Here is a 14,137-nt window from a genome sequence, read left to right as displayed (position 1 = left end):
TCTCAGGGTTCCAAGAACAGCAAAAGAAGACAAGCCCCAGTGCACGAGCACTTTTCAAGTTTCTGTTTGGCGATGTATCTGATCTTGACTAAAGCAAATCAGAGGCTCTAGCTGAGTCATTGTGGGAGGGGACTGCCCAAGAGCATGGATAGAGAAAGGAAGAATCTGTGGCCATTTTTGCTATGTCCCACAGGTGGTCAGGAACCTTGGCAGCTTTAAGGCTCAAGTCAGTAAGAACTAATGCACAGGCTCTTCACTGTGCCTCCATCTGAGTAGCTCAGCTCCTACATTTTCCTGCACTTGAGTCAGTCCATTCAAGATTTTCAAAGAAAATCTGACTTTGCTTGGGTCATATGCATCATGGGTGGGGTACCTTGATTGGGAATTCACAAGACTTGGATGAGAGGGGAAATGTTCAGTTGTGAAGTTGTTACCCAAAGTAGGTGAGGGGAGGGATGCAGTGCAGGCAGTACAACATTCCTTCCCTCTGTATTGTTCACTGTGTTGACTTTGTCCTTCCCCTCTGAACTATGTGGGTTGACTCTTCCTCTAGGACTTTATTGAAAGCAAAAGTAACAATCTCAACCTGATACTTGAACAACAGGAGATTTAACTCAAAAGACTCTTGCTGTAAAGCTAGTGATGACACAGGCATGGGTCAAGATCTCAGACATCCCCTCTTCCTGTCGTTGCTATGTATTCATTGGACTCCAAGAGTGTAGCCAAGAAAGGAGCATGAAAAGACTGGTGCTCTGATAGTGAGGTTGCGTAATCCTTGGCCCTGGCAGCAACTCCCAACAGTTATTTGTTTAGGTCAGTTTCATAATTTCTACAGAATTAGAAGGCTAGTTTTAAAACTTTGTACAAAGCAAGGAGGGGTGGTAATGAAGTCATGTTTAGATAGATTCCAGGCAGCAAGGAAAGCCTGAGATAGGTTGTTAGCATTGCCACGAGGGTGCTGGGGCATTTAAGATTGACTTATTGCCCAGATTATAGGAGAGTTTAAGGGGACAATAAATCCCCTTTATTTGCCAAAATACCTTTCTCTTTGGACAGACAACCAAGGCCATTTTTCTGGTTACAGTAGCCCACTCTTAGAAACGACAGGGAAGAAGTGATATCTTTGTGTGTGTGTGTGTGTGTGAACCCATGCTAAGTATTTGAAACATTTCTAGTGCACTAAACCTGGTGCTGTTTTCTCCAAAGGGTTGGTCCTGTTTCTCCAAATGTTTGATCATGAACCTCTAACATATGTATATTTACTTGTAAATCTATTATAAAATTATTTATAAATTTCAAACATACTAGGTATTTTAATGTTTTATAACATATAATAAACAAAAACTAGAAATGTTTAAAGGATGAGTGCAAAAGTGAACAAAAATGGAAGTACTTACATTTTCTTTCCATACCCCAGTGGATCATCCTGCACACCTCCTTGGACACACCTCACCCCACCCCCTGCCACCCGCTTTGGGGACTGCTTGTCTGGAATCCTAAGACGTCTTATACCTGCCTGACAATCACGAAAGCAGTTCTTAGTACCAGAGGGATAATAGACAGTTGGATGTTCTGTCTTGACCAAAGTGTACTCATGACTTAGTACTCCCCTAATATGGTAGATTCAAGTGCTGCTTTGTTACAGTCACAATGGCTTTCTGAATGCAGACTCTCATATCCCTTGTAGTCCTTGAGCCTTCAAGGATTTATTTCTGCAATAATTATGGAAAGATTTGAACTTATGGAGTATAACCTGAGACAGACATATTCTTCTTTCTTTCTCCATCCCCCGTCTCCTTCCTTCCATTCTTCTCCCTCCTTTCCTTCTTCCTCCATCAGATTGATAATAATGTAATTTCAAGGCATTACTTTCTCCTCTCTCTCTTCTTCTGCTTCCTTAAGAGTTCTGAAATAATAATAATATATACATATTTTTTTCCTTATTATGATAACTCTACATTTATTGAGCTCTGGGCAAAATTCACTATCTATCAATGATCTAATTTACCCTCACAACAACTCCATGAAGTGGGTACTCTTATTACTGCCCTTAAGAGTTGAGAACTACTGAAGTTTAGAGAGGGTTAAGTAACGTGCTCAAGCTCTCACAGTTTTCTAGTGGAAGGGCCAGGACCATCTGACTCCAGAGCCCAAGCTTTACCCTCGACTTGCCTGTGGTGGCACAGAACAGACAGTAGAGACCAACATGGGCAGGAACTCTATCCAGCATTAGTAGAAGCCACTTTTAAGCCAGCCTTTCCTTTATGGGCCTTGAGTCCACCCAGGAGACACTGGTATATATACGTTGGATGGTGTGGATGCCGTAGCAAGTGAGGGAAAGTACTGAGTGTGTGAATCATCTGGAAATAGCTTTTCCCTCTGTGTTTGCCTGCGGATTACCTACCTCATGACATCTTCTGAAAAACTTGAGACGTTCAGGGATACAAATAGAGCTCCACCTACTAGAATAAATCTATTGTCATGCTGGAAATTAGTTGTTTTCCTATTTTTCTAAGAGATTATTTTAACTTGATATGTTTACAGTTTATAAGTTGCATCTATCGTCACTCTGTAAGAATGTCTCCTTTGATCTTGGTCACTAAAAGGGAGCTGGACAAGCACTGAAATGAAATCAAATTACCAACTCCAAGTTTAAGTGAAAAGAAGTGGCTTCCGGCCTCTATGAGCTGTTTGGTTACTTTCTTGTTGTCATTGCTGGAAAGTCCACATACAGAGCAATGAGCTTTGGGTAACAGAGGTGAAAGGGAATTATTTGAGGGATCCTTCCCTCTTGTAGGAGCTGCCCCTAACCTTTCTATGGGTGATCTTCACCCACTGATGGTGCTCCCTGCCCCCAACAGAGTATTTTAATTTCTCCTGGAAGGCATATCATAGCCTAGTTAACAAATAGAAGTTCAGGTTACATACAGACTTAGTCAGAATGCCTGCTCACCATACACAGATATACAAGCTTGTGTAATAATGTGCAAGAGCCCCCAGCTCTGTTTATTTGCCCTTACCACAAGACCCTGACTACATTTACACACTCACCTTTGGAGAAGTAGCAGTTCCTGTCACTAACGTTCAAAACGATCAGACTTTGAATCAGGTCTGCAGTAGAATGGCTGTAGTATATAACTGTTTCATGACTGTGAAAGGAAAGAAGGCATTGCTGTGTGCTTAAGTATATAAGCCCATCAGGGTAAGACACTTCCAAGCAGGTGAGACTGCTGAGACTCCCAAGCTCCACTCCTAGAATAAGTGGTCATGGACCACCTGCCCAAGGTGCAGGTCCAGGGCCCTTGCAATAGAAATCAGATTTAGAAGTATTATGTACAAAGAGGATGATAAGTCCCAGCTCTGCGAGGACATATACTGATTGGTAGGACATCAGTACCAGTTAAAGTAGATCCATGTATTGAAGGGAGCAGAGGGGGAGATGACAGAGCCATTGGTGAGAATGAAACCTCTATGTTAATTTCCTTTGGCCACTTTGACATCCTCTCTGAGTCATAGCTTCGTTGTCCGTTACTCACCAACATAACCAGGAAGATAATCAAGCCCATATCCTTGGGTGGTCCCTAATCCTTCATAAATCTGGTCCATTTCTCAGTTTCTAACTATTGCGGTTAAGAGATGGTAAAGGTAGTAGAGTGTGTCTTTACCTTCCTTGGAAGTTCCAGGGTTTGGGGATCATCTTCTAAAGCCTAGAAACCTGATTTTACCTGCTCACTCAAGAGTGATAAAGCTCTTAGAAATTGAGATCTCTGACCAAATGTAATGGCAAGTTTCAGTGCCTTCTAACCCTGCTTTAGGGTGGACTGATTCACCCTAGTCCTTCAGTAAAGTGCAGGACCTTGACTGTTCCCCCACCCCTTAGTGATCCAGGGGGTCGTTGGAGCTTTCAAGTATCCTAGGTTGTTGCTGGGGTGTATCCTCACGTGGTGACCAGGTGAATAGTGAGTAAGGATGTGGAGGCACACACAAGTGAGACTTCCACTATGGCAGTGAGACAGAGAGTCCTGATGAGTCACCTATCCTGGTCACAGTAAGGATATGGGCACTGTAGGCCTGCCACTGTTTCCTGGAACTTGCCCAGTGCCCCTCTGGGAAGTCCTTTTCCTGGTTGCCAGCCCTGGCACTTCCTGAGCATAAAAACTATGCTCAAATCAGAGTCAGGATGGAGACCTCTTTTTTCCCCTTGCCCCTACCATACATTCTCCCTGCAGTAACTTCTAGATGCTGCTCCTGCTCTTTTAAGCTCCTGACCCAAAAGAGCCCTTTCCACTTCTTGTCACACCATAAAAGAGTTTTATGCTCCATTAAGCAGAGAGCTTCACAGCCCACCCACAAGGGCTCAGACCCTAGAAACTCCTCTTTATTCACTCCTCTTTGGTGGGCTCAGAAATAGTTGAGGATGGGAGGGAAATACAGGGTTTTTTTTTTCTATGGCAATAAAAAATAAATAAAACACAGGTTAGGTTCTCAGCAGGCCACATTACTAGTTAAGTCTTTGATATACCCTGATATATAAAATGCGAAGAGATTAATTTATAAAATGGAATGCTGATTTTTCAATTTACTGTAGATATTGGAATCCACCCCTGCCTTTGAACTCTGCTGGGGAACTGGAGTTGGCCCCATCAGACAAGAGCAAAGGTGAAACCTGGCTGGGAGGAAGGATAAGGGTTATAGTGGGGTCTCTCCCAGGTGGGAGTTGGAGAATAGAGTCCTCATCTCAGAGAACATGAGGAGGTGATATCAGAAAGGCAAATTGAGCCAGGGATCCCCAGTAAGCCAGTTGAGTGGAAGTTTAGTGATTAGAGGAAAAAGCCAAAAGCAGGGATCCAAAGATTGAGTATTGGGGAAGTGAGCAATAGTAAAACGGAGGCAAAAGTTTAGAAGCAGAGAGAATAGCTTGATTAGGAACACACAGATATTGGGGATGTTTCTGGGCCACTCCTCAAACTTAAAGTCTGATGCTTGCTTTTCTGAGCAAAGAAAAGAGATGTGTTGGGTCAGCCCATCTTGATAAGCAGGGAGGGAGCTGGCAGGGCAGGCTGGACTAGTCATTTGAAGATGCTCAGTACTGCTTCATAGATCCTCTTAGCAAATAAAAACCAGAATGTAATGTTGAATGGTGTTGATAGGGATTCTGTCAAATGGTGGTAAGTGGTAGTTTGATGAATTGGCTTCTTTACTTTGGGGATATCTCTCACCAGGTAGCTGTGCCAGCATCAAAGCATCCTCTCTCCAGGACAGTGCTGAGAACAGATGGATAGACTCAGACCCTCTGGCTCTCCTCTTTATCACAGTGTATTGTTATGACTAAGCAGGTCCCAGCTTATTTTATCCAAATGAGAAACTCCCCTGATAAGGATCAGAACTCCTTTCTCAGGGGATGACATGGCCTGACCTTATGCCCAAAGGCTTCACTGTATAAATGGATGTGAATTCTTGTTTAAATCACTTCTTTTCTGCCACTGAACGATGCTGCTAATATGTTCTGTGTCAGGATAACCCTTGCTAACTCAAGGGTAATGGGAAAAATTAACCAGATTTTAGCTTAATGAACAAGCATTAAAAGAATACCAGAGTTGGGGCCAGCCCACTTGCATAGTGCTTAAGTTTGTGCGCTCTGCTTCAGTGGCCTGGGATTCATGAGTTTGGATCCCGGGTGCGAACCTAGCACTGCTTGTCAAGCCACACTGTGGCAGCAGCCCACATACAATAGAGGAAGGTTGGCACAGATGTTAGCTCAGGGCCAATCTTCCTCACAAACAAAACCCCCCAGAGTTAATGAATATTAAAAGTAGGATGTGACTTTTAATCTCACTTTGGGCAGTTTACTTAAACTCTCTGAGCCTCAGTTTTCTCAGCAAAATGAAGGGGTCAAGTTTTATTATTTCTAAAATCTCTTCAAGCCCCCAAATTCTGTGTTCCTTTTTTAACTTTACAGATTACTCCACAAGTATTTAAGTGCCTACTGTGCCTCTGAGGCTGGTTATAGTTTTAAGTATATACTCTTATATAACAGTGACTGCTATCTCATGTTGAGAAACTGCAGTAATCTAAGAATGTTTGTTCTTGCCACTGCTCATAAATTCCAGTGAACAGCTCTCAGTAAGTTTTTTGCATTTGTCATTACATTAACAAATTAGGTTAACAAATGAGAGAAGGAGATGGCAGAGTATCTGTGTATTCAAAATATCCCGTAACAAACTGTTAATTTTTTCCCCATAGTTCTTACTTTTTTTTCAGTTTGGTGGCTTTGATTACCATTGTCATCATTTAATTTACTTTTTTGGGAACATAAAATAGATTGTGGCCTAACGTTAACAGAAATCTACCATTTCTCTTGAGTTTGCATCAGTAAAGATACGAGGAAGCTCTTAGGTACTGGAAATTCTCCCTGTGGTGTAGGATGGGAACCTAATCTTTATCCATGTCTTCTGTTTGGCAGCAGCCCAACTCATAGTAAGAGCAATCGGGAGGTGGAAGGAGCAAGTGGAAGAGAGAAGAATTAAAATACTGCTGGATTTTTAGGTTTGGTTTTAGTTTAATAAGTCAATAAAATGGAATTGTGGATGATGGTTAATTTTGTTCTGAAGATTCTTAGTTTTTGTCTATTTTTTACTGGAGAAATTTGCCGGCCATTTCTTTTTCCCCTCATTGTTTCCAGCACCAGCCGCATGAGTCCTGCGTGTCCTAGGAAAGGTTTAATTGCTGCTTTATTGACATGGACTCCAGCTAAGCTGTTTGTTTTCTTTCTCAAAGGTTAATGAGTAGAAGTAATAAAGATATGTTGACCTTTTATTATTTCTTTATTTTGTAAGCAGTATAGCGTTTTTTAAAGAAAGAATACAGATTTAAAAGTTTTAAAATCCCCTCTTATCCCACATGAGACATATGTTTTCACATTAAAACATTATGAAACATATTCCAAAGCTTAATACATATGTACTTTATATCACGAAAATGTATCATTCTAGTAGTAATAATAGCAGCTAACATCTACTGACATTTATTATTTGCCAGGTGCAATTCTACTAACATCTATATTAGATTTTCCCAACAACCCTGTCAGGTAGGATTTAATATTTTCCTGATTTCATAGATAGGAAAACTGAGATGTAGAGAAATTAAACAAGTTGCCCAAAGTCACATAGCTAATAAGTTGCAGATACAGAATTGAAGCCCAGGCAATGTGACTCCAGATTGTAGGCTCCTGTTATTATTTACTCAACAGTGTATATCACGATCAGCTTCCATGTGGATAAGCATGCATCAATAGCATGGTCTTGATGGTGCATGGGATTCCATTTTAAAGGTATAACAATTGCTATAACCAATCTTCCATTATTGGGCATTTAGATTGTTTCCAATTTTTCTGTGATACAAACATTGCTCTGATAAACATACCACTGTATACATCATTGCATGCCTGTGTTGTTCTTTCCTTAGAATAAACTCCTGTAAGTAAAATTCTTGGATCATGTTTTTGAGTGTAAATTTTCAAATTTCTCTCCAGAAAGATGTTTTTTAACATTTCCATCAGAGTGTAAATTTCCCCATATCACCAATAATTATTATTATTATTTCTAAATGTTTGTCTCTCTGACACAGGGAGAATTGTATTTATTGTTTTAAAAGCTTAAACTCTTTTTTCCAAATAGTTATTAGACGTTTATGTTTCTTCATTAGTGAATCATCTGTTTGCATCTTATTTTGTGTGTGTGTGTGAGTATATCCATTCTTATTAAGGATACACTGTCTTTACATGTTAAGGACATCAAGTTTTTGTCATATATGATGCAAATATTTTCCCCCAGAAATTTTACGTACAGATAAGTTGTTTTTCACATGTGAAAGAACCAAAGGACATCCTTTAATAAAAAGAGGATCAGGAAATACATGACCTAACCTTTGTAAAAACAATTGAAGATGTCTTTCAGTCAATGATAAATGAAGTACAATTAAGAGCTCACAAATAGGAAAGTCAATGTTAATAAGTGATAAGTTTTAAAAGTAGTATTTGGCAGTCCATGAGCTCACCTCAGGAAATGCTTTATTTTCATGTGAACTGTGGACCGCTTTTGCTTTTCATCTGTAAAAGTATCCTTATTAAGATTTTTTTCTTTATAAATGATTTTCTAGAGAAACAAGAAGTTTGACCTATACCCCACTAATGTCCCAAAGGATGGATTTTTTAAAAACAGGTTGTAATCAAGGGAGACCCCATGATTACAGCCTGTTTTGAAAATCTCTTTTCTGCTGAAGGAGAGAGAATTTTGTAAAAAAAGTCTTCTGGTACTTTTTAATGGCTATCAAAGAGATTACAGAACCTGTAGAAATTAATTTAATTTCCCTCCAAATTTAAAGACACTTCATTTAAATTGTGTTGTAAGTCTAATGCTTCAAAACTGTCTAGGACTTGGTGTGATTTTAAATAACTTGGTTAAAAAGGAATTTATTGTAAGAAAACGATGTTCAGTGGAAACAAAGGCCTTTTTTTCATTTACTTTTTGGCTTTGGAGAGGAAAATGAGAAATGCTATTTTGGGGACAAGATTCCCAACAGAAGGGAATCCTTTGGCGGCAGGAATAAACAGCTTTGGCAGAAAGCCACCCTCCGAAGGAAAAGGGGTTGGGCATGTTTTAAACCAGGGAGTGGTAATGAGCTCTGAGGCAAAAAGGATATTCCTTATACAGGGGTGGGTCAGAACCAGACTCTTTGGGTGGAAACACTACATTACACAAGCTCCATAGAGGGACTTCATTTGAATTGATGCATTTTGGATACAGCCGTTTCCCAGTTTTCTAGGGAGGATCTGTTACCGTTCCAAGGAAGTGATTATATTTTACTCAGAGCCACATTGTTCCCTTTAGCCTTTATTATAATGATACTAGTAGTAATAAATAAAATATAAATCCCAAAATCTAGGGTTTTCTCCTGACCCTTTTCCCTTCATTTTCCAGAAAATAAATCGCTTATGCATCTACAAAAATAGGTTAATGATTAATTTGAAGAAGGGTGTTGTCTTTAATTTTAAAGTGCTTTGAAATCCTTTTGTGGTGCTGTATATAGAGAAAATACTTTTTGCTCATTCTATTTCTGGGGTGAGTGTGGATATGTACACATGCTCATGTACTTAGCCTGCATTTTCAAACTGACGTTTTCAGGAGAGGGAATCACTATTTGTTTGAATACCTATATTTGGAAAGATGGATGACAAGCCAGCCATCCCATCCACTTGTAATTACATTTGCAATTGTGTGTGACGTTGCTGATTTGGTGTAGTTGGATAGGATATTCACGAAGGTTTAGCAAGATGGTCAGAGGGGCCGGCCCTGTGGCCGAGTGGTTAAGTTCGCCTGCTCCTCTGCGGCGGCCCAGGGTTTCGCTGGTTCGGATCCTGGCGTGGACATGGCACCACTCATCAGGCCACGCTGTGGTGGCGTCCCATGTGCCACAACTAGAAGGCCCACAACTAAAATATACAACTATGTACTGGGGGGATTTGGGGAGAAAAAAGCAGAAAAAAAAAAGCAGAAGAAGAAGATTGGCAACAGTTGTTAGCTCAGGTGCCAATCTTTAAAAAAGATGGTCAGAAAACTCAACTATTTGAGTATCTGTTTCTCTTTGATTCCAAATTACTGTCATTAGAAACAGTGGGTGGAATGGTGGCAGAGATGGCCAAACACAATCCTCCAGGGACAGAGAGAATAGAAGCTGGTCCAAAGCAAAGTTTCTTTTCTCACTCATTCAGTCAACAAACCTTTAATGAGTATTTACTATATGCCAGATACTGATTTGTTTTCTGTGCTGTACCTTCATCAGAATCCACTCCTCGTTGCTAAAGGTTTAATTTTCCCCTTCCTTCCTACAACCCCAGCAGACACCCAGGGTCTTTATGCTACTGAAAAGATTTGGATCTTTGCCACATTGAAACTCAAGTCCTCTGTCTCTTTCCTTGAAGGTCCTGCTGGGGTGGAGTTTTATTAGTAATAACCTCTTTTTTTTTTTTTACTATAAAATAAATAAACCCCAAGATGGAAAAGTATTTTAGAGAACAAAGAAAAGATTATATCGTGAGCATTTTCTCATGTTACTACATACTTGTAAACGTTTGACTGGCTGAGTATTATTCCATTGTGTGGCTCAATTTCTTAACATTCACCCAAAACTTGATTCACAATTTGGATTTATTTCCTTAGGGTAAAGTTACCAAGTTATTGTTTATGAACATTGGTAAGACCCTTACTACAAATTGCCAAATCACTTTCAGAGAATTTGTAGCAACTTACAGACCCATTAAGGGTCTATTAACTGTTCATATGATGGCATCCTTACCCTCATTAAATATGAAAAACTTTTAAGATCTTCACTGAATTTTTCTTCTTTAATTTGCATTTTTATTACTAGTGAGCTTAGATTAGTGAGATTTCACATGCTTATTAGACATTTTTAGTTTCTGTTTCCTGAGTTGTCTGAATATGTCCTTTGCCTGTATTTCTATTGGAGTTTTCATGTTTTTCTTATTCACTTGTATGAACTTATTTCATATTAAAGATGTTAACATTTTGTCTTTAATATTTATTGATCACATTTGCATAAAAGGCTCTCCAATTACATTATTTGCAATCATATTATCACTTAGAGCAGATAACTTGTTTTGTTTAATGAGATCAGCTTTCTATCATTTTATGTAGGAGGTAGTTTTCAATGTTTAAAAATTAATAATACATACTTTAGAGCTAAGTAAAGAAAATATCTATTCCAGAAACTTCTATAAAATAAAGGGAGAATGTATAAGAGTTAAATTGTAAAGGACTTTGGTCCTACCAGTGCTTCTGTATTGACAGACCCATTTGTATTCTTACTGCATTTAAAGTATGGCCCCTCTGATGTGCTTATTACAAAATTATGAGAACTATGCCCAGACTAAGCACTTAAGATAGGTAATGAGGTGCTTTGGAATTTACTGGATTCCAGATAAAATTTTAGTCATCCCTCATTCCCATACTTCAGTCTCCCATACCTCTAGAGACCCTGCACAGCAGCCCCTCATGTGTTCTCCTTTTCCTTTTAGACAATTCTTCCTCACTCCAGGAAGATGAAGAGGTAGAGATGGAGGCCATCAACTGGGAGGCCAGCAGTCCAGCCATGAACGGACACCCTGCCACTTCAGTGACCTCTGCTCGTTTCCCCAGCTGGGTCACATTTGATGACAATGAAGTCAGCTGCCCTTTGCCACCAATCGCCTCTCCTCTGAAGCCGAGTACACCACCCATTGCATCTGTGACCCCAGATGCACCTTATAATTCAACTGGGTCATTTAAGAAGAGGGAACGTCCCAAGAGCACTCTGATGAACCTCTCCAAAGTTCAGAAGCTGGACATTTCCTCCTTAAACCACCCGCCTTCCAGAAGCGAGGCTCCACCTTGGAGGGCAACTAATCCTTTTCTCAATGAGACTCTACAGGATGTGCAGCCCTCACCTATCAACCCTTTCAGCGCTTTCTTTGAAGAGCAGGAGAGGCGCTCCCAAAACAGTTCCATTTCCGGTACCACAGGCAAAAGCCAAAGAGATTCCCTCGTTGTTGTCTACCAGGATGCCATCAGTTTTGATGATTCAAGCAAAAACCAGTCACACTCTGATGCCGTTGAAAAACTCAAAAAACTCCAAATTGATGATCCTGATCGCTTAGGCAATGCAACACTACCTGATGATGACCCAATAGCCTGGATTGAGCTAGATGACCACCTGCCTGGTTCAGCACTGTCCCAGCCCAGAGATGGATGGCCAATGATGCTGAGGATCCCTGAGAAGAAAAACATCATGTCCTCCAGGCACTGGGGACCCATATACATCAAACTGACAGACAGTGGTTACCTGCAGCTGTATTATGAGCAAGGCCTAGAAAAACCATTCCGCGAGTTCAAGCTGGAGATCTGCCATGAGATTTCAGAACCCCGGCTCCAAAACTATGATGAGAATGGCAGGATCCACAGCTTGCGGATAGACCGTGTCACGTACAAGGAGAAGAAGAAATACCAGCCTAAACCTGCTGTGGCCCACATAGCAGAGAGGGAACAAGTGATTAAGCTGGGCACCACCAATTACGATGACTTCCTGAGTTTCATCCGTGCAGTTCAGGACCATCTCATGGATCTGCCAGTGTTGTCAATGGACTTGAGCACAGTTGGCTTGAACTACCTTGAAGAGGAGATTACAGTGGATGTCAGAGATGAATTCTCTGCCATTGTGAGCAAAGGAGACAATCAGATTCTCCAGCACCATGTCTTGACACGGATCCACATTCTGAGTTTCCTCTCTGGGCTTGCTGAGTGCCGCTTGGGCCTCAATGATGTCCTTGTCAAAGGGAATGAAATAGTTTCCCGGCAAGACATCATGCCTACCACCACCGCAAAGTGGATCAAGCTCCATGAGTGCCATTTTCATGGGTGTGTGGATGAGGATGTATTCAACAGCTCACGGATTATTCTGTTCAACCCTTTGGACGCATGCCGATTCGAGCTAATGCGGTTCAGGACAGTGTTTGCTGAGAAGACCTTGCCTTTCACACTCAGGACGGCAGCAAGCATCAATGGGGCAGAGGTGGAGGTGCAGAGCTGGCTTAGGATGTCAACCGGCTTCTCCTCTAACCGTGACCCTCTCACTCAGGTTCCCTGTGAGAATGTGATGGTTCGTTATCCTGTGCCCAGTGAGTGGGTGAAAAACTTCCGCAGGGAAAGTGTCCTAGGGGAAAAGTCCTTGAAAGCCAAAGTGAACCGGGGGGCAAGTTTTGGCTCAACTAGTGTATCTGGCTCTGAGCCTGTCATGAGAGTAACTCTGGGAACTGCCAAGTATGAGCATGCCTTCAACTCCATTGTGTGGAGGATAAACCGACTGCCTGACAAAAACTCAGGTAGGTAGAGGTTTCTCATCTGTGAAAACCACCACATGGTTGTGAGAGAGCTGGGGTCAAAGCGCCACATTCTATTCCCCTGTGAACTGCTGGGTTTGGTTGTATGTGTGGAATGGTGATGGAGGGGGAGTGGGACCAGAAAAGCAAAAACATTTGAACAAGGTAAGTAACAAACATGAACGACGCAGTTCACTCCATCTTTTTACGCTCTTAGTATCACAATTCTTCCATAGAACTATGCATTCTTCTCGGCTGAGCTGCTAAGCAGATTTCCAGGGCAGCTTATGAATTTGTATTCTTTTCTGACTCATTAAAGTATTATCAGTGCTGCTGGAAGTTATGCATTTCCAGTTCCTAGAAGGCTTCTGTGTCCTGAAGGGAGAGCTTTCCAACTGTGCCCTGAGTATAGGTAGGAGGACCAGTTTATGGCCAGTCACGGGACCGGTACAGGCTAGGAGTTAGATTTATGATTTCAGCTACCCTCTGCAAGGCCTGTCAGTCATAACAGCTCAAGCTCGAGCTGGGATCTGGGGACAGGGAGGAGGAGAAGTGGCTTCCAATCAGACTGAATATCTAGTCAGGGTATGAAGGTCTAAAAGCCTTGAAATTCTATCAGACAAAAAGTAGAGGAAGGAATGTTCGATTTAAACAAAGAAAGCAAGCTTACTGGCTCTAACCGGCCTGCTCACAACTCTCAGGGGTGTTTTGCACTTGAGTGAGCCCAGAAGGCAATGATTTTCCTTATGGATCCAGTGAGATTTAGTATGAAATGACAAAACTAGGGAGTAATCAAACCAGTTCTAATAGCCTTATTTCTTAGAATAAGTCTGGGTGACCCCAGTGGCAGGCAATGAGCGCATGATCCTGTGATGCTTTAAACCACTTCTCGTTTATAATAAACTTGGCCCATCTGTTAACAAAAGTGAATATCCTAGCCGAGCAAAAAGAATAAGGTTTGGAAAAACTCTTGACTGGAATGTCTTTCTCTTCTGCAGCTATTCTTCTTTCCATTCTTACTATTAAATCCTAATGTATTCAGAGCCTTGATTTCCTGTTCTGAGTGTGGAGTGGCTGTGTTGTCATACCCTGAGTGTAGCATGATGTGATGGCAAGAGGCAATGCGATCTGGTCAACTCCCTAGGCATTCCAGGCAGTGGACACGCACCAGGGCGTTCTGTATCAGACACTGGGTGTAGCCATGCAAAC

At 41.3% G+C, this 14,137-nt stretch overlaps 1 protein-coding gene across 2 annotated transcripts in view; it reads left to right on the top strand.

Moving 5' to 3' along the window:
• The window catches only part of STON2 (stonin 2), a 138,549-nt gene that overhangs the window by 111,142 nt on the left and 13,270 nt on the right, over window positions 1–14,137 (top strand). For both annotated transcript variants that reach the window (XM_023628206.2, XM_070249887.1), the window contains one exon: window positions 11,093–12,931. In XM_023628206.2, coding sequence (XP_023483974.2) covers window positions 11,093–12,931 — 1,839 coding nt within the window. The remainder of the gene's footprint in view (window positions 1–11,092; window positions 12,932–14,137) is intronic.

The sequence above is a fragment of the Equus caballus genome, chromosome 24, assembly GCF_041296265.1.
Source record: "Equus caballus isolate H_3958 breed thoroughbred chromosome 24, TB-T2T, whole genome shotgun sequence".
NCBI classification, from domain to species: Eukaryota; Metazoa; Chordata; class Mammalia; order Perissodactyla; family Equidae; genus Equus; species Equus caballus.
This window is presented reverse-complemented; position numbering and strand designations above follow the sequence as displayed.